The following is a 21513-nucleotide window of genomic DNA, read 5'->3' as shown; positions in this document are numbered from 1 at the left end:
TCCCCATAGGACACTATCTGGAACCAAAACTTGCACATATCTCATAGATGATCATATAATAAATACCACGGAAGCAGAAACAATAATTCAGACACGCATTAAGCGAAATATCCAGAAAAAAATAAATAAAGGCAAGAGAGTTTGCAGTACTCATATCAATATCACCAGACACCAACACCGATTTTTAACTAAGGGTAGCTTCAGATATAAACTACAATAAGAGGATGATATTATAATATTACACGGCAAAACCAAACATTTATATAAGCCCAGAGGATGTATGGACCAAGAATCTCCTCGGGTTACTTAGGTACATGTCTCTCTGCATCATCATTACCTGTTGCTAAGCGAGCCAGAAAGGCACGTAACTTGCAAGCACCCCGAGAAGCCACCAGATGTTTGTTTGGAGCCGTGATAGCATGATACCAAACTGCTGAATTTGCAAAAAAAAAGGTTTACAAACCCGTTTGCATTCAGCTTCTGCATGTGTCATCTTTAGCCGTTGTGAGGAGGTTTTGGGTTTTGTGAGCCTTGGTTAGGAGGTTGAGATTGCTGTGGGCCTGAAAGGTTTAGTGGCTGGGTGTAGTGTGAGAAAGGCTGCGAGTAGAGTGAATTCGGGAGACCCTGTGAGACGAAGAGTCGTTAGCATCTTTTGAAAAGAAACATGAGTACCAAAGATTAATATGGTGAACACAAACTCGAAAGGCCTCAATTGTTTGTATGAGTTTGGGTTAATGTTTAGTGTGTAATTCTCTCTATATAAACACACAACCTTCGCTATCTTAAGAATCCTCCTTTTTTGTTAATTGTAAACGTTAATGCAAACGAACTATCAAGGATTAGGATTAAGGACAAACCTGAGACTGAAGATTAGGATTGTTCACACCAAAAGGATTCTGTTGTCCATCATCCTGAGATGAGTCGATAAAGCCAGCTTGGGTGAAAAGACCTTGTGCTCCATGCGGCATATACTCCTGTGTCGGTAATAGAGGACTCAGACGAAGGTCTAAGAATTAAGAAAAAAAAAGTGTTAAAAGGAAAGGCTAGGTGAAACACACCTGGGACATGAAATCATTACTCCCACTGAAACGAGAATAACCCCCTTGAGAATTCTGGTTCATAAAGTTTCCAGGAAAAGCTCCATGGGCTCCTTGTGTGGCATAATCAACCGCATATCCTCCCTGTGAGGCATACAAAGAAATTATATACAAATATGGCTCAGAAACGAAGAACATATACAAAAAACATGAACAGTCAGTAATTCCTATGTGAAATTCAAGAACTATCAACTTTGCAACACATGGTTATATATATCTGGCCCAACCTCGGAATTTTGGTTTTACATTTCCAAAGACATCTTATCGTAGTCCTACTATCATATATCCAAAGTATTTACATGTCTAATAACTAAAGCAGGCAGAAGAGAAACTACCTGTGTAGAATAGTCGCCCATGTTGTAAGGAACATGAGATCCCTGGCTCTTGAAATCATCACCTAAGAAATCCTGGTGGTATTGACATAGAAGATATTAAATAACAGACAAAAAGTAGAAAACACTGCCACTGATCACTAAGTAACATAAAACGAGAAGACAACCTGAGAAATGCCGCCCATAAAACCATCCCTGAATGCTTGGCTTCCCTGAAAAGGCAACATCGTATGATGATTTAAAGTCAACCAAAAACAATCGAGCTCTAATGCTTCAGAAACTACTAGATGAAAGAAAAAAATTAAAAGAGATGAGGGCGATACTTACATATCCAGGTTGGGATAGCGGACCACCAGGTGAAGGCTGGCTATTTGGACTATCAAGGGGGAAGTTCACATTAGGGCCAATAGTTCCAACATTATGCTGGGTGGCTTGTTGGTGGGGAAGGTGGCCCCCAACTGAACTTCCACGACCAGTACCAACAGGTCCACGAGTTGGAATAGCATATGGCTGAGAAGGAGGACCACCAGGAAACGGTGAAAATGGCACCCTGGGTATTGGGTAGCCAGCTGGGTGTAATCTCGAACCACTAGGTGGGCCAGAAGGCATATAAGAACCACCAGCTGAATCAATAGAAGAAAAGATTTTAAAATGGGGATCCACACTAGGTGGGGCCAGAAGGCATATGACAACCACCAGCTGAATCAATCGAATGAAAAAAACACACATATAATCACCGAAGATACAAAAAGGTACTGGACATTTACTTACCCCTTCCACGGCTGCCTCTTCTGTCAGCATTAGGATTATCATTTCCAATCATGCCAGCCCCACCACCATAAAATGGTCTGCGATCATTATACATCTAAAAAAGTAGGAAAGATGATTAACGTTCATACTTCTATCCTTGTAATCTATGTTGATGGGCATCGATGTCTAGGTACCTTTCTTGGTTTTTGGAATTGTATCATGCTCTGCTTTAAATTATTAAGAGGTCCCTCAACTAAACACTCATGTTCCTGCCCATATAAGGAAAACAAACAAAATGATCAAATTGGACTAAAAGGATAACATGCCAAAGGTTCACAATTAACAACTCCTGATTCCTGAGTGGCAACAGAAGTTGAAGACAAAGATCTGGTAAACGACGTCACTTCTGCTTTAAAAATAGGTGTACCTTGTAATGTGTCAGCAAGCCATTCCACAGAGGCTGTTTACTAAGAACCTTCGGGTTTCCAAGAATAACAATTCCATAACGAGCACGTGTGAGTGCAACATTGAGCCTCCGTGGATCATTAAGGAATCCAATGCCCTGGAAACCATAAAACCAGGAGTTACGAGTCAAATCCTACAATGTTTGTAAGAAGCAATGATCCACAGAGCACCCGCAAACCTGATGCTCGTTACTTCTGACACAGGACAATATGATGTAATCTTTTTCTCTTCCTTGAAAAGAATCAACACTGGCAACCTGTAAAAGTGTAAATTCGAGAGCTTGTTAAATAAGTGACAGGATCAAAATAAACCTTTTTAAAACAGAGTTTAACAATTTTACCTCAATTTCCTTGTAAAGTTGCTGTCGGAGAGAACCATTTCTTGCCATGTAATTAACAATATATGCCCTCTGTCCCTCGTACGGAGTTATCACTCCAATCTGGTAACAACGAGCATAATTTGAAAACGTCAACACATGGAAAATAATTTACTAGACATGGTAAACAATCCTACTACACTCACCTGACTGGGGACAACTCCACTCTTTAAGAAAGCGGTCACAAGTTTCTCCACATTAGCAGCCTCGGTTCTATTTAGGTATGATGTTCCACTAGCACTGATCTCCTCTTGCCCCAGCTGTAAATTGAAAGACAAGATAAATGGAAGACGTTTACTTTGAATGGGTTTTAAACTAATCCAAGTGAAAAATTGATACCTGAACATAGAAAAACATGGGCCTATTAGGTACGGGCCAGGGGAAATCAATCCCTGTTGTTAGCCTTTCATTAACCGTGACTCCATTCTGTAGTGTTCCTTCATAGAAGCTATTGGATGGAAACTCGGACAACGCTGGATGCATACGATATTGAACCTGAAATCAAGAATATGACAACATTTAATTGACAGCGAGACGTATAGAAATTGTGAGAGGTAAATCTGCTAGGTTAGAGCAAAGCAACTAAAGTAGTACCTGCAATCTAATTGGTTTAATGCCAAGAAGCACAAGGCGTTCAAAGAGAGACTGTGCCAAGCCAGCACGAGCTGCTTTCTTGCACATAATTACGGGGCCAAGCTGACAATGATCACCAACAAGAACAACCTAGAGCAGAAAAATTCCGTAAGCAACCGACAATAATAAACAGCAACAAGTCAGCTCCTTGAGAACCTTAATACCTGTTTTACCCCGAGGACCAAAGGAATAAGACACTCAGGTTCTGTAGACTGAGTAGACTCATCAATAAGGACCTATCAGAGAGGGAGGGTATATTAGCTTCCACAGAACTAGAGATAATTAATTTTGTAATTAATCTTAACCTGTCTAAATCTAAAATTTGACAGCCGAAGATCCGCAGCACCAACACAAGTAGAGCAAATGACATCAGCACTCTGAGTTATCTCGCGTTCTGTTGCTCTTTTCAAATTTTTGTATTTCTTTTCATCACTGCTTGACAGCTCACCTAGTGACATTAAAAACGAAAAAGCAAAGATAGGTACAAGTTAGTTCACTTCAACAAATCAATTACTTACAGATAACTGGTAATAGAAAGGCAAACGAAGATTATAAAATGTCAATTAAAGATAACAACTTAAAAATCCAGGACCTTGTTCATCTTTCAATTGCTGTAGCTTATGCAGCTCGCTCTTCTCAGAAGTGTCAAGATGTCGTACCTGCAAGCAACCATTTATATGAATAATCTTCAAACAGAGAGATAAAGGGGCAGACAGAATTAAGGAGTTAAAGTATGCCACCATGTGAACTAACCTGGTAGTGAAGGGTCAAATGCTCAACAGGCGAACTTACAGCTTCCCTTGACTTTGCACAAAGTCGAACAACCTGACATCAGAGTAGGAAAAGGTTAAAAAGGAAGCAATATAATTTGACAAGAATATTTTCAGCATCTTCAACAGTATTGGATGGTGGTAACTTCCCAAAATGAATAATAAACAAGAGTGTCCAGCCTTTTATAAAAATTAAACACAAGACAGTAGGTAAGGGGGGTCCAAATGTTTACCTTTAAACCAGTAGCACTAATTTTTTCTGCTAGCTGGTCGACCGCAACATTACTTGGGGCACAAACGAGAACCTGTCAGACAATTATTTTAAATCTCTGGTAGTCAATTCAGAAAAAGTATCCTGAAAGATCAATAATCAGCTTTACCTGTCCCTGGCCCTGTTTTGCCATGTGATACACAATTGCAGCAGAAGTCACAGTTTTGCCTGTGCCAGGTGGACCTTGGATCAAACTGATGGGCTTCTGAAGGACACTCTTCACCGCATTAATCTGAACAAGGATGATATAAGCTGTCAGAAATCTGTTATGCATATTCATAATATAATTTCTCATTATGTTAACAAGGCACATGAGATCAAAACGATGCTGAAGGTTCCTAGAAGGCAGTTACGACAAGCATTCTTTGTGAACATAATAAGCTGAAAACCATTAATTACCTGAGATGCATTCAGTTCTGGAAGACCTGGTACCCCAAAACGTCGAGGAAGTGGGTTCCGGACCAACTGCGCCTCAACTTCATGTCCCAATAGCTGATGGTAAATATAACTTCAAAAAATAGAAACGTTGTAATTCAGTGGTTAATCAACGTGCAGTACCAAAGGGGCACAGGCCAAGAAGGAACTAAGCTTTCAGTTGAGTGACATACCCACTCACACTCGTTTCATCTACAGCAAAATTTTTCATTGCTCCCTGCATCCGATCAAAACTTGTACTTTTCCACACAAAATCAACACAGAATCCATGGTTCACGTCGATTGGAACTCCCTACACACAAGTAAGATTGAACCGTTGAACATATTTCTACAAGTGGATGTCAAAAGCAAGGCTTACAAATGTTTTAAACTCACCTGATTAGCTCGTAGTTCAAGAGCAACCTCCTCTTGGGCAGTTAGCTTGACCTACAGAAATTTAAAGATATATCGGTAAGGACCTAAACGCTCTCACTTACATGATCGATCCTGATAACAGAATAGATTGTTGTAATGATATTAGCACAAGGAAAGAGTCATACCACATGTCCAACTGATTGCCAAGCTGGATGAGCAGCATCTCCTGAGTAGCGTAGACGTAGTTCATCACCCGGCACCAATCGCAATTCATTTTCCTCCTGTCCCAAATGTTAAAAATCAGACAATGTTTTAATCCAGTCATAATCACACGACTACTAGGTCTCAACCACCTTTGGGAAGACGAAGTAGGCAACACGCTTCTTGTTCAGACCAATATCCCACCGAACTGTGAGGTTTTCCTTGCTCTGAGATTCTTTCATCATCTACATTACAATCAAAATGATAAGCACCAACACACTACAAGTATAGAAGGGACATGGAAAATAAACCACCAGAAACTAAATACACACCTTGTCATAATCTGCTTCGAGTTTAATAAGAGGAGCAAACACGTTTTGATACTGCAGAAGGAAAACCACCAAAAAGATTAAATACACAATCATACTACTAACAGTGACCTCGTCCAATAAACTGGCATGAAGAATTGATTAAGGGTTTCTCTTCAGCATATCTTATTTTTATTTCATAACAAGCTGAGAAAACGTATACCTGATAAGCATCTTCATACTTAGGTTGAACAGGCTGAGGTTCATCGTCTACGCCAGGTTTTTCAAGGTCTTCAAGGGTAGCATCCGGATTTGTCTTCCATAATTCCTCTATTTTGTTTATTTGCTGTGCACTAATTTGTCGTGCCCTCAGCTGCTCTTGCTCATACGGAACCTGCAATAAAAAAAAAAAATTAACAATAAATTTCATCAGAACATCTTTTTAAAATAAAATAAAATAAAAGAGAAAATGACAGAAACAAACCTTAACAAGCCAGGGGAGGAAACACCTATCGTCAATCAAGGGACACCACTGGCTTAGGTCCCAGTTCATATCCTTGAGAGCATTCACATTCAAACAAGGATCTCTACAGAGAAGGACGACAACACTGTCTGTAGTTGCTGAGATGAAACCGAGAAGAAAGACATTCCGACATCCACAGTTGTAGCATTCGAGAATTGTTTCACCCAACGGACTGTCTCTATGGAGACAAACCTCCTTGTGTTTGGCTCGAACCTTAAAATTAACAGCCAGAAGGCAATCCATTTAGAAATCTTCAAAGGTAAAAATAACCAGACATGTATTATAATAACCACAAGACAAGAAAGTACAACACTTTCAGAGATAATTATACTAACCAGATGATTGACGATGTGGGAGCCGGAGGTGTTTCCCCTTGAATTGCAGAACCACTTTCTACAGGAGGCCACATTACACCTAACAACGCAAGCCGGGTTCGAGATACCACAATACTTACAAGCGTGCTCCGTGAAATCATTCTTTCCGTAATCGAAACCGTCATCATCACCAGTCTCCTCGAAGTTCAAATTTCCAATCCCCGCAGCCAACGCATCCGCCTGACTGCTGCTACCACCACGTCCGGCCTTGGCAGACAGGGAAGAAGGCGAGGAGGCCTCGGAATGGTGATCCGCGGCAGGTACTCCTCCGCCGCCGCGATCGGAAGGCTCCACGACGGAGATGGAATCAGACGGTGTAGGCCATGCGTTCGGTGATCGGAACTCTGGGAAATCGAACTCCGAGTCGCCTTGGGAATTGAATTCAAGGAAGGTGTACGCGTCCACCGCCGTATCGGGCTGAGATGCCGTATCAAAGAGATCGCTCGGTTGCGAATCCATGGGAATCAAGCTTCTTAGGTTACGATCGTCTCGCTCTTCGATTTCTTGGTCGATTGGTTTTAGGTTTAAGTACTAGGGTTAGGGCTATGCGCTAGTGATAAACGAAGAAGAAAGGGGGCGCGCGTGTGGAAAATTTGTTTGTTTCCTACACGCTCCATCCTCTAAACTTAATGGGCCTGTCCAATGGCCTTCCCACGTCGTTTACTTCTGATCTTGGGTTTGTTGTATTACTCTTGTAACTCCACCAACATTTTTTTTTTCTGGTTCAACTTCAACTTTCATTAACCAATTGATTGAATACAAGATTTTAACATTTAAAAGGATCCTACGCTACCCAATCATAAACGTCGATGTATTTTTCACCACAGCGAAATGAATTCATCCCACGACCTGAGATGAACCATTCCTTACATCAACTAATTCTACCACTAATAGACCAGATTACAAAGCTATAATGAGCAATCCTATTCCTCTGAGAGATCCTAGCAAAGAGCACTATATGAAGACCGGAGAAGTTGGTATCGAAAGTGGTGTGATCCTGATCAGGATTGGAATCAATGGATTGAAGCCAATGTATGGGTCAGCTATACCACTGATCATGGTGCAGTTTAATGGACAGTATCATACTCTTATTGGCATGATCTATGAGGTTCTGGATAGAGAGAAGAGAAGAACTGTTGGTACTGCCTTGAAACGACTTGAACAAAGAGGATTCAACCAACTGAGCTTAACAGGAGCTATGGAGACCATTCACCTCGTCCAAATATGTATGGAGAACAAGGAAAACATGTCAGGAAGTTTCTAGGTTGGGCTATATTTGGATATAGGCGAAATAAGGCTTTTTCGGTCCAAAAAGAGAGTTGCAGCCAGAATCTTGATCCACTTGCTTTCAAGCTGGCCTAACAAGACGTGGAGGATCTAAAGCTCATTAGGAGACACTCCAAATCAAGTTCAAGTCGTGGCCCATCATAAACCAAAGAAGAACCAGCTTGTTGGTTTGATTTAATTGCAATGTAATGGGTTTAGGTTATTGGGCTTTCATTTAATTTAAACCAAAGACAATTATGATTTTAAAATAAACCAATTTCAATTGGATTAGGATTAGAATTAGAATTAAACCATCCTGGTTTACTCCTAGGGTTAGAGTCTGCGATTTCTTTAAGAAACAAGGGGACGCCGCTTTTGTTTTTCAACTTTGAATCTAAGAATTTTCCAGCAGCTTTGCTTGGCTTTGTCTCTTGCTTTCTCTGTTCAGCTTAAGGAACATTGATCTCACTTTAAGGAAGGAATTCCTTGTGAAACCATCTTAGACAATACAGGGTAATCCTGTGTCTTTGACTAGCAAAACAGCTTCTGAGCAATCCATAGCTCTTTAGCAGAGTCCATCATCATCATCTATCATCTACCCACACACCTTGATACAGATCGAGTCTTTGATTCTCTGTTTGCAAGGATTATCAGAGTATTACCCCACCTACAAGAGATCCAGGGAGATACAGTCCTATCCAGGGCTACACCAAGTGGTATCAGAGCCTCTTGAGGGTTAGGGTTTGAAGTTTTAACAAGGGAGCACGAAACCTATCAGTTAACAAGCTGTATTCTATGTCTGGATATGAACAAGAGCTTACAATTCCATTCTTCTATGGAAAGATTGATACAGAGGCATACCTTGATTGGGTAAAGAAGATGGAGTTTCTCTTTAGACTCCAATACTACACTGAAAAGAAAAAGGTATGTCTAGCAGTCAATGGACTCTGTGGAAGTGCATTCTCATGGTGGCAGAGAGTTTCTCAGGCTAGGAGATTTGAAAAAAAACCACAAATTATTTCATGGGTGGAGATGAAGACCTTGATGAAGAAGAGGTTTGTCTCGCAGTGGAAACTTCCAAAACTAAAACCAGAAGCAGCAACAAAGCTTACTACTTTAGATCAGCCTGCCTATTGGTCTGAATTGCCATTAAAACTGGCTGAGAGAAGATCTGTGGTTCCTGTTTTATCATTGAAACAAGAGGAGGAAAAGCTGCAAGCTTCTATATTAGCTTCTCCAATAAAACAGATTGAGGAGAGTCATAAAACTGAACCAGAACCAACAACTCTTTGTTTAAAACTCGAGGAGGAGGCAGAAGTTGCAGAAGCTGAGTATGGCCACGTGCATGATCAAATAAAACAAGAAGAAAAAGTTCCTGGAGGGTCATCTAAAGCTCTTGAATTGGTGCTTCCTACTGTTGAGCAAGGTGATAACTTTAAGTCTTTAGCTTGTGAGTTACTAATCAGACCTTTGGTATGTCTTCAGCTCAGCTTAGTGGAACATCTGAGAGTTGTTAAGGGCCTTCAACAAGTTGTTTTTGAACCAGGAGGAAGCTTGTGTATGGTTAAAAGAAATAAACAAATTCTGGATCAGAAAGCGACTGCATACAAGCTCAATTTGCAAGGTTCATTCACTCTTGAAAAGCAAGATTTGTGGTCAAATCTTTTTAAAGGGAGAGAGAATGGTATGATAAAAACTATTTGCAGAGAGAATGAAGGAGAGTCAGGAGGTAACACGTTCTTTATCAGGTTCATAACTGACCAGAACAAGCTGAGAAGAGATAAACAGGAACTGGTGGTGGTTAAAGAAAAGCCAGAACTGGAGGATGAGTATGGGGACCAAACCACACGACCACCTGACCAGAAGGATTATAAACTGAGAGTACATGGTCTCATGTTCATGAGAAGGACGTGGGTAGGATCATCCTGGAGAGAAGCATTTAACAGCAAACTCAACAAAGTGGAGAAATCATCTGCCTTAGAAGTCATATGCAGTGAGGAAAGTTCCAAGATGTTGCTGAGACATGAAGAAGGACTGCAGAGCTTTGTGTTTCATCCTGGAGAGACTAGAGAGGTGATGATATATCTCATGGCCAGGTCAGGAACTTTGGAGTTAAATTATCAAGATTCTATCATCCTACAGAGCTTGGATTTGAGGACAAATCCTTTTAAAGGAGGAGGGGATGGTGTGATCCTGATCAGGATTGGAATCAATGGATTGAAGCCAATGTATGGGTCAGCTATACCACTGATCATGGTGCAGTTTAATGGACAGTATCATACTCTTATTGGCATGATCTATGAGGTTCTGGATAGAGAGAAGAGAAGAACTGTTGGTACTGCCTTGAAACGACTTGAACAAAGAGGATTCAACCAACTGAGCTTAACAGGAGCTATGGAGACCATTCACCTCGTCCAAATATGTATGGAGAACAAGGAAAACATGTTAGGAAGTTTCTAGGTTGGGCTATATTTGGATCTAGGCGAAATAAGTTTTTTTCGGTCCAAAAAGAGAGTTGCAGCCAGAATCTTGATCCACTTGCTTTCTAGCTGGCCTAACAAGACGTGGAGGATCTAAAGCTCATTAGGAGACACTCAAAATCAAGTTCAAGTCGTGGCCCATCATAAACCAAAGAAGAACCAGTTTGTTGGTTTGATTTAATTGCAATGTAATGGGTTTAGGTTATTGGGCTTTCATTTAATTTAAACCAAAGACAATTATGATTTTAAAATAAACCAATTTCAATTGGATTAGGATTAGAATTAGAATTAAACCATCCTGGTTTACTCCTAGGGTTAGAGTCTGCGATTTCTTTAAGAAACAAGGGGACGCCGCTTTTGTTTTTCAACTTTGAATCTAAGAATTTTCCAGCAGCTTTGCTTGGCTTTGTCTCTTGCTTTCTCTGTTCAGCTTAAGGAACATTGATCTCACTTTAAGGAAGGAATTCCTTGTGAAACCATCTTAGACAATACAGGGTAATCCTGTGTCTTTGACTAGCAAAACAGCTTCTGAGCAATCCATAGCTCTTTAGCAGAGTCCATCATCATCATCTATCATCTACCCACACACCTTGATACAGATCGAGTCTTTGATTCTCTGTTTGCAAGGATTATCAGAGTATTACCCCTCCTACAAGAGATCCAGGGAGATACAGTCCTATCCAGGGCTACACCAGAAAGATAAGATTGGAGTGCAAGACCAATCGCTATAACACCAAAACTGGTGCATTTGCTCACACAGGACAATCAAATTCACAAGTGGCTCAAACTTTAAGTCTTGCAAAAAGATCTGAAGCTCATTACCACTGGTTTCGAGAGGTGGAATTTTAACCCGAAGACAAGCATCCAATGAGACTATCATTAACTCCTAGCTCTTGGGCACCAAAATTTTTTGATTAGAGAGCACGGCTCAAGCAGCAACAACACCCAGGTGCATCATCTCGAGGGAAGCTGCCTCAAAAGTTACTCGCCATCTCTGAACCTGAGGCCCAAAAGGAGAGCAACAGATCCAAAACCGGACTTTGGCGAGTGCTGTGTCAACAATTCAATCGGGTCCCCAATAAACAAGAGTGTAGAGCACAACCACCAATTAGCTCTAAAGCCAACACCGGCTCCGGGATATTGAGACTCTACCATATGGTTTCCAAAGCTCCACTCCTCTGGCTGACAACTTCCTGAGATGTGGAAACCTTCCATATGTTGAGAAACAAAACTCTTGTTATCTCCAACACCCGAGGGTGAATCCAAGCTTGAAACACGTTGATACAAAGGGAACCCACTCTTGTCGGTTTGCTATGCCTGGTTTTACGACAAGGAGTGAAATGGAGGACACCATGACTGGAGGAGCTCGAGAGAGCGAAACAAACTCCTGACAGAATCAAGCCATAGACGAATCAGACACTAACTTTAGTCGACTGTAACTGCACGCACTGTCTTCAGGGGATCTTCACTGACACGCGCCGACCAAGAGCTCCTGCACGCGTCTCCTTAGGCAGGACCACCGGAGGCCTTCCCGAACAAAGATCCAGAGAGTATTCACCTACCAAACTACAGTCGGAGCAACACACCACTGACCTAAGTTCCACTCCTTCGAGAAAACGCCTCATCGCTTTTGGATCTGGAGGGTTTGAGAAGGAGGAAGCTCCTGAGCAATTCACGCGCCGCCGCCATGAGAGCACCGCCGTAAATCTGAAGGGGAAAATAGATCCGACAAGCTATCAGCCCTAAAAGCCGACTCTTTGAACATCCACCACTCCTTTCACCTCGCCGCTTCTCCATAACCGTCAGTAACTGTCGGCCATTGATCCTCGCGAGCATATCTCCGGCGTTTGGTTTCCCGGCGAAAACAGAGTAGAGAGCATATCGAATGGGGATATGGAGGTGTTGAAGAGCAAAATGGAAAACAATAGAAGGGAGAGGGGCGGAGCCTCCGACACCGGCAAGGAGCACCGAGCCGGAGCGGAAGGTGGAGGCGGCTAGGGTTTCTTCAAGTCAAGTAGAGAGAAAAAGTCTCGTGTTTTTTTTTACTCCAGGAACATTTCTAAAAAAACGACGTGTATCAAAATATGGTGAGTTATAAATTATAATGATCTAACATGCCCTGTTACAATAAACGAGTTTGACCTTATATAGATCCATTGATTTGACCTATTTTTACAAAATTTACGCTAAAACTATATTAGAAACTAAAATAGTGACCGAGAAATGAAAAGAAATAATGTATTCCTAAATGTTTCTAAATTTTTTATCATTCATAAATAATTGTTTCTCTTTTCTGTTTCTTTTTCATAACATTTTTTTATTGTAGAAAAATATAGAATAAATTATTTATGTTCATTATTTTCTTATTTATTTTCAATGTTCCTTTGATGGTTACCAGTCAGAGCTAATGACAAACGTAGTGTATCATTTATAAAAATTGGATATAAAAATTAATTATATAATAATAATTTAATGTTAAAAGATAAATTTGTGTCCACTAACTCTTGTTCGGGCGGTTACTTTTTGGGCTTTTTGCAAAATTGATCTAAAACTCAAAGTCAAACAAAAAACTAACTTCTTTTTTTTGGAAATTAGTTTTTCCCTATTCACCCCCACAAGTTCATATAATTCACGAAAATGCCATCAATTTTTTTTTCTTTCGAAAATGACATTTTTACTCTCTCACCCTCATCATCTTCAAATAATTACAAGATTGTCATTGTCATCAATACCCCAACCACCATGAACAACCAATTTGAAGCTCTCAATGCTCCCAAAATCGATTTACTCTTCTTCTTTCTCCATTCTTATGAACTAAACACAACATGCCTCTCACTTTCTCTCCACATCCAGCTAAAAAGCCCAAGATTTTGATTCTACATTTTTTATGGTTAATAAAGTCATAGAAGCTAACGATTCTGGGTGGGTCACTTTCGTTTGAGATTTTGTGTGCTTGGAGAAGCCTTATGTGTGCTAACGAAGTTATCACACCAATTTAAGGTATGAAATCGATTTTTTTCATATCTGTTCATCCAGACGACTTCCAGGTAAGTCATTAGATCTGTCTACAGGTAAGTCGTCTGGTCAATGCAGATGTTATTTTTGCAATTGACTTTGAAATCTATTTTCTGAGACGACTGAAAGTTAAGTCGTCTGCTTTTGTTTGGTTACAAAAAAATCTCCAAAGAACCTAAACGAGTCGTCATATATTAATTTTGCATTTGACTGGATTTTGTCGGAATTTCGTCTTTCCTGGACGACCTATTTTCAGTCGTTTGGTGAAAAATTGAAATATCAATATTTTATTAAAACCTGACGACTTACATGTAAATCGTCGTAGGTTAGTTTTGCCATTGAAAAAAAACTTCAATATTTAATTATACCCAGCCAACTTACAATTCAGTCGTCCGCTCGACGACTTACATGTAAGTCGTCCAAAATTTTATTCCGAGATTCCGGTCAAACCTCTTAAATCATAGACGACTTACATGTAAGTCGTCGGACGGACGACTGAATTGTAAATCGTCTATATATAATTAAATATTGAAGTTTTTTTTCAATTACAAAACTAACCTATGACGACTTAATTGTAAGTCGTCGAGTTTTAATAAAATATTGAGATTTCAATTTTTCACCAGACGACTGAAATGTAAGTCGTCCAGGATAGTCAAACTTTGAAATAATCCAGTCAAATGCAAAACTAACCTATGACGACTGACATGTAAGTCGTCTAGCTTTTTTGGAGTTTTTTTAGCCAAGCAAAAGTAGACGATTTATTTTTCAGTCGTCTCAGATAACAGATTTCAAAGCCAATTGTAAAAATAACCTCTGCGTTGACCAGATGACTTATATTTTAGTCGTCTGGAAGAATTAGATTGAAGTCGTCCGCGTCGATCTTTAATAAACTTTTGTTTTCTTTGTTCTATGTTTGCTAATGTGTTTTATTTTGACTTTTTCAGATGATGCGTCAGTTACATGCAGTGTATGGAGAATGGTTGTTGAAAGATAGATGTTGGAATATACAAGTCAACGAAAACTCTCTTTGTGGCAACATGTCGTGTGAGTGGTTGTCAATGGAAGGTTAGAGCAAGTGTGAAACATGGGACTAAAACGTTTTGGGTAACCTAATTTTACTAAATTTGACTAAGTTTTTCAGCACAAACTTGTAAAAAATGTGATATGCTTTGACTAGTTACTATTGTTTGTTTCCATCTCTTAAGTATTATGTTATAGACACCAATGATGATTATTGTTATGAGTTGGAAGAATGGTTAAAATGCTTCTTAAAATGTTATATCAATATGAGGCTACCAACATTCTTGTTTATTAAGATGAGAAGAAGGCCATTGGAGTTTATTATTGCATATGAAAGATCCAAAGATAAGAAAAAGGCTATTGAAGTACATTATTTCATTGATTTGTAAATGTGTAAACACATTGTTAGCACATATATTACATCTTGGGAAACATTATTACTGATTTTACAAATAAATCACAAATAAAAGAGTAGACATGCAAATAACAAAACAGACTACAAACAAAACTATTATAGATCATTCATCTACAAAGACAAATTTGGACTCCACTTGATATAGAAGAAGACTTCCTAGAAGTCGTCTGGAAGATCTCCTGGAAGTCGTCTAGCGCATTGTATTTTAGACGACTAACAGGTAAGTCATCCCAGAAGTCTTCCAGATCTGAAAAACCTGCATATCAAGTCCAGATCTGAAAAACCTGCATATCAAAAAATGTTTAAATGGCTTAAAAACAGAGAAAATGAGTGAAAGATTAGATAAATCTACCTTTATAGAACACACAAAAATACATATCTAAAATTAATAGATCTACCTTTAAATGAGTGGAAGATGAGAGCCATCTGATTAAAAACCTGCAAAAAAGATAGATCAGTGAGAAATACATGAGACAAAACTGAAAAATTCATATACAGTTTGATGTTTTCAAGTCAAAGAGATTAGAGTGGGTTTGAAGAGTTTTAGTTTGGAAAAAAAAAGTAAGAACTTTATACAACATAAAGTTACCAAATGAAGAAAAAACAGACATAAAAACTTACCAAAACGCTCAGATATGTTATGAAAGGGAGAGACATGAGAGAAGACTCCGTCAGACGACTTCCTGGAAGTCGTCTGGAAGACTTCCTGGAAGTCATCTAGCGCATTATATTTTAGACGACTAACAGGTAAGTCGTTCCAGACGTCTTCCAGATCTGAAAAACCTACATATCCAAATCCATATCTAAAAAACCTGCATATCCAAAAACGTTCAAATGGCTTAAAACAGAGAAATTAGTGAAAGATTAGATAAATCTACCATTATAGAACACACAAAAATACATATATAAAATTGATAGATCTACCTTTAAATGAGTGGAAGATGAGAAACATCTGATTAAAAACAAGATAAATTATTGAGAAAGACATGAGACAAAAAACAATAAATTGATATAAAGCTTAGTGTTTATAAGTTCAAAGAGATTAGAGAGAGGTTGAAGAGTTTTAGAATGATGAACATTACATTTTTGTTGCACGAATTTGAGAGAATGAAAGAGAATGTGTAATTTTTCTTTATATAGGGAGACAAAAAAATCCAATTAGATTAAATATTTTTGATTCAGACGACTTACTTGTAAGTCACCCAGAAGACTTTAATATTTTTAGCGGGAAACTAAAATATTTTTAGCGGGTAACTAAAATAGAAGACTTCCTAGACGACTTACAAGTAAGTCGTCTCGTTTAAATTATTTAAGAGGGAAAACTATTTTTTAAAACATTTTAGGCGGGAATATTTGGACGACTAAAATATAAGTCGTCTGGGTAAAATTATTCACCAGACGACTGAAATATAAGTCGTCCACACCCTAAACATGACCTCTAAACTTAATTATCTAATTAAACACTTCATAAAATCAAATCAAACTTGAAAAGTGTTTACTATGCACAAAAATAAATACATATAGGTGAAAATTAATATATTTGAAAAAAAACATTTCAGCTTTCCAAAATCTAACCCTAAAAATACATACAATACTACAACATATTTTTGCCAAATCCCTAAACCAAAGAATATCATGATTCACTACTTCCACTCATCTATCTTGAAAACAAATCAATTTTATCATATCTTAATTTATATCACTTAAAGTTGTTTATAATTACATATTTTTTATTTTTCACTCATCAAAATATTTTTTTCAAAATTTCTAAACTATTTTTAAGATAAACTGGTACTAGACGACTTACAAGTAAGTCGTCCAGACTACTTCCAACATCTCAGACGACTTACTGGGGCTATATACGTAAAAATAGCTTCTGTTTTTTTTTTTGGTCATAAGGGGCTGAGCTGTAATTTCACAAAACTTTTAGGTTAGTTTTGCATTTGATTCAAGTTTGGATATAGGTTTGGGATTAAAATCAAATTGTGAATTAATTTCGGCAAATTCCCCTACTTTTTTTTTAGAGAAAGAGACATGCAAGTTTTTTTTTAAGCTGGATAACTCTTGTTCTGTTACTTATTTGAGAAATCAAATTATTTTATAATTAGTTTTTTTTAACCAGTTTTATAATTAGTTTTTATATCCAATTTTTATTAATATGTCTAGCTGCTAAAAGAACATTAGCATATCTAATAGATTAAACCTATATTGACATTTTTTTACACGTATAGAAGATTTTAACTCTAGGTTTTGATATAAATTGAGTCTATATAACAAGATTTTTTTGTTTGAAAAATAATTATATTCTGTAAGCTAATGATTATATTTATTTATAAGAAAATAATTGAAACTTCTGAAAAATTATTATATACAATTGTACTACTACAAAATTGTAGTAAAATTAGAAATGTAACAATTGTATTGTTGATTCAACTAAGAAGTATTTTAAAAATTAATAGATTGATAGTTTTTAATAAATATATTATTATTATGTTTATATATTCAAGTATTTTATAAGAACATACTACAACTTATAAATCAAAAAGTGATCAGTTGTCAGTTTTAATAAAGAGTAAAATGATAACTCTTATTTTTTACTACAATTTTTTCACATAAATGTATAGTTTCTATTACATATTTTCTACTAAAATTTACATCGAATTATAAAACATATCGTAACTCAACCTTAATAATACATGTCACCAAGCTAATACAACACTCATCCAACATAATCAATTTACTATAACAAGTTCATGTATTCCTTGTACATGAACCGGTTTGGTAACTATAATAACTTGCAAGATTTGTATGTACCTAATATTAAAGTAAACGATTGGAGACAGTCATGTTATACTAAGGCTGTAACTGGATGTTAATAAAAGGAATAAGTGGAATTACATGAATGATAATTAGTGGAATTCAATGGAATGGAATTAATATTCCATTTGTTCCAAAACTATTTTGATGTGGAATGGTTTTTCAAAAGAATGTTGATATTTTTTTTGGAATGGAAATGAATAATATGGAATGAGATGGAATAACCATTCTTTCTTTTCATTGCAGCTGGTGAATATTTTATGGAATGAAAAGGAATTAAGCATTCAGGAAGTTTTTATTTCAAAAAAATGCATTCCAGTTGCACCCTAATTATAATAACTTGCAAGATTTTGTAAGTAACAAATAACCAAAACGTTCATGTATTCCTTTTTTTTACGCCAGTTATATATACCAAAACAAATCAAGAACCATATTCAATGCAACTTTAAACCATACAAAAAATAGATAAATTACAAAAATAGAAAAACTAAAAACAACGTATAAGGAAATAAAAACCACCCATTTACGTAGCCTCTTCTTGGTAACTTACTAAGCCATGAAATAGCTCGCAAAGCCTTTTCTTCCTCTACGTTTCTAATTGCCTTCGACGAAGATCTACCGTAGAGAAGTCTACCTCGTAGACCAATCTCTCAAATTTGATTCCCTATTCTCGTTGCCAACGTCAAATATGCGTCTCTCTTGTAGTCTTACACCCTTCATTCTCCTCTTTTTTCTCTTCCTTGTCGCACCAGCCGTATCTTCTGGTGTAGCTATCTTGAGAACAGATTATTACCAAAAGACATGCCCCGATTTCAACAAAATCGTGCGTGATGCCGTTATAGCCAAGCAAGGTCAACAACCGACAACTGCGGCCGGGACACTTCGTCTCTTCTTTCACGATTGTTTCCTCGAAGGCTGTGATGCGTCTGTTTTGATAGCGACCAACTCGTTTAACAAAGCGGAACGTGACGATGATCTCAACGACTCCCTCCCAGGAGATGCTTTTGACATTGTTAATCGCATCAAAACAGCTCTAGAGCTGTCTTGTCCCGGTGTGGTATCATGCGCTGATATTTTAGCGCAGGCTACGCGTGACCTTGTCACGATGGTAGGAGGACCTTACTTCGACGTAAAGCTTGGTCGTAAAGACGGACTCGAATCCAAAGCCCATAAAGTACGAGGAAACGTCCCGATGCCTAACCAGACGGTCCATGACATCCACGGGATGTTCAAGAAAAATGGGTTTAGTCTACGTGAGATGGTAGCATTAAGTGGAGCTCACACAATCGGATTTTCTCACTGCAAAGAATTTAGTGACCGCCTCTACGGATCAAAAGCCGATCCAGAAATCAACCCGCGATTTGCAACCGCTCTTAAAGAACTATGCAAAAACCACACCGTCGACGACACAATCGCGGCGTTTAATGACGTGATGACTCCGGGAAAATTCGACAACATGTACTTTAAGAACCTTAAAAGAGGACTTGGGCTATTAGCTTCTGACCACCTCCTTATTAAAAACAATAGCACGAAACCGTTCGTTGAGCTTTACGCAACTGACGAGAAAGCATTCTTTGAAGATTTCGCTCGTGCGATGGAGAAAATGGGCACGGTTGGCGTTAAGGGAGATGGAGAAGGAGAAGTGAGGCGTAGGTGCGACCACTTCAACAATCTCAACGTATAAGAAAAAAAAAATCACAAAAATTATATTTCTGCTTCTTTTTTTTTTGCGGGGAGAAAGGAGGAATTGAGGGGAAGAAACCTTTCATTTATATATTTATGTTTAAAATATGTATTATAATCATAATTCAAGATTGGGTGTTTATATTTTTCATGAAAATGCAAATTGTTATATTTGAAGTGTGCAAGTAAAAGATCTGTATTGTGTCTTTTTTTGAAACTATTCTTTCAAATCTCTATAATATTATTTGAGAAGTTAGTTTCCTATGTGTCACGCTCACATCAACTCCCACGGTGGTTGATTACTATGATACCATTAATGAATCAAAAGATCTAATTATCATTATTTAATATTTATTTTATTTTATTTTTCCTCTTTTATTTAGGTTTCCTTTTTTTAAAATAACCTATATTATAAAGAAATTTAATAAATTTTAAAACTAAAATATCTCTTATATATAGTGTAATTTATAACAAGGAAAGTTTACAAACTAATCTTGATTTTAAAGTAAAGAACTAATATTTCTTTTTAAAAAATAATCATAAACAACATAATATATATTTTAAAATTATTAAGCATTTTATTTAAATCAATCTATTTTCAAATTATTACAAAATAATTTAAATAACATAACTAAGATATCTTTAATGAATAAAATTTAATATAATCTTTCTTTCTTTATGATCCCTTTTATATTTTTAAAATAAAATATATGATAAAGAAAATATTTATAAAACTTAAAAAGAAAATATCTTTTATATTCAATGTGATTTCATAAAAAAAAGTCTAGAAAAATAATCTTGATATTAAAGTAAAGAATTAATCTTCCTTTTTAGAATGTATCAATTATGTTTTTATGCAATTTGGTACCTATCATCTCTTTATTTTTATAATTTTATTTTTGAAATTTAAGATATACCAAACTACTAAATCATAGAAAACTAACATAGTCCTTGGGCTATTTACAAATAGCCAATTCATAAATATATATACACATCTAAGATGAAAACCAAACTAATGCAATGAACACAATAAATATGATTTGGTTGAATTAGATTAGAAATAGTTATACTGAATTTGACGGAATATATATATAACACAATATATCCTGAAATGAGAAACTAGACCAATCCAATTTTTTATACAAAGTCAAACATTAAATAAAAAATAATATATTTCCATTTACAGTAATATTTTTATATATAAATTATAGATGACTCAAAATATTACTAAATAAATACGAAATTCTCAAATAATATTATAAATATATTAACCAACTATTATAATTAAGTATCATTTTTTATTTATGAAACTTTGAATCGATCAACACTTTAGTTTACTTTTACTATTTGATTCTCAAAACAACATATACTAAATTATACATAATCTTACTAAAATATATACAAATCTAAGACAAAAATCAAACTACATGAAAATAACAAAAGTAATCAAAATTTTAATATGTGAAATAAAAATATCTTAGTTGAATCGAAATAGTAAATGTTATCTAATATATCCAAATAATAATCAAACAGTCGAGACATTATATATCCACAATTATACGTCTAATTAAAATAACATAATGTTATTTAAAATAAACCATGTATATTGATTACAATATAAATAATAGAATAAATTAAAAATAAAATATTAATAAATTATTATAATGTAAATAAATTATTATAATATATTTACTTTATAAATATTTATATACGTGCTCGGAAAATCACCTATTTTAAAAATAAGAGAAAGCAAATAATACAAACTTAGCTAAGACTTTAGTGTTCGAGGGTTTGACCCTAAGTAAGTTTGTGTGCTTGACCCCAATCAGAAACACACATTACAAGAGCAGAAAAGTCAATCGGCGGTCGATACCGAAGAGATGATAGGTGATAACAGAGAATAAGTGAAAGAAATATGAAGAAGATGA

General features: G+C 36.7%; 2 protein-coding genes across 2 annotated transcripts; one reads left to right on the top strand and one right to left on the bottom strand.

Annotated features, from left to right (window-relative positions):
• Positions 1-108: 108 nt before the first annotated feature.
• On the bottom strand, positions 109-7612 carry LOC106378491 (regulator of nonsense transcripts 1 homolog). Its single transcript, XM_048746367.1, has 29 exons — positions 6851-7612; positions 6477-6728; positions 6216-6386; positions 6017-6067; positions 5837-5929; positions 5669-5764; positions 5505-5555; positions 5303-5421; positions 5094-5202; positions 4804-4926; positions 4657-4728; positions 4407-4478; positions 4246-4312; positions 3959-4101; positions 3818-3889; positions 3615-3743; positions 3360-3515; positions 3167-3280; positions 2985-3083; positions 2823-2900; positions 2607-2741; positions 2374-2448; positions 2201-2294; positions 1757-2052; positions 1597-1641; positions 1433-1504; positions 1059-1181; positions 858-974; positions 109-624 (listed from the first exon to the last, which is right to left on the bottom strand). The coding sequence occupies exons 1-29, from the start codon at positions 7346-7348 to the stop codon at positions 496-498; spliced, it is 3651 nt and encodes a 1216-aa protein (XP_048602324.1). The 5' UTR covers positions 7349-7612; the 3' UTR covers positions 109-495.
• Positions 7613-18420: 10808 nt separating this feature from the next.
• Positions 18421-19802, top strand: LOC111213831 (peroxidase 65-like). Its single transcript, XM_048749273.1, has one exon. The coding sequence runs from the start codon at positions 18591-18593 to the stop codon at positions 19584-19586; it is 996 nt and encodes a 331-aa protein (XP_048605230.1). The 5' UTR covers positions 18421-18590; the 3' UTR covers positions 19587-19802.
• The last annotated feature ends 1711 nt before the right edge of the window (positions 19803-21513 follow it).

The sequence above is a fragment of the Brassica napus genome, chromosome C2 (genome assembly GCF_020379485.1).
Source record: "Brassica napus cultivar Da-Ae chromosome C2, Da-Ae, whole genome shotgun sequence".
Taxonomy (NCBI): domain Eukaryota; kingdom Viridiplantae; phylum Streptophyta; class Magnoliopsida; order Brassicales; family Brassicaceae; genus Brassica; species Brassica napus.
The sequence above is the reverse complement of the archived record's forward strand: the minus strand, read 5'-3'. Positions and strand labels throughout refer to the sequence as shown.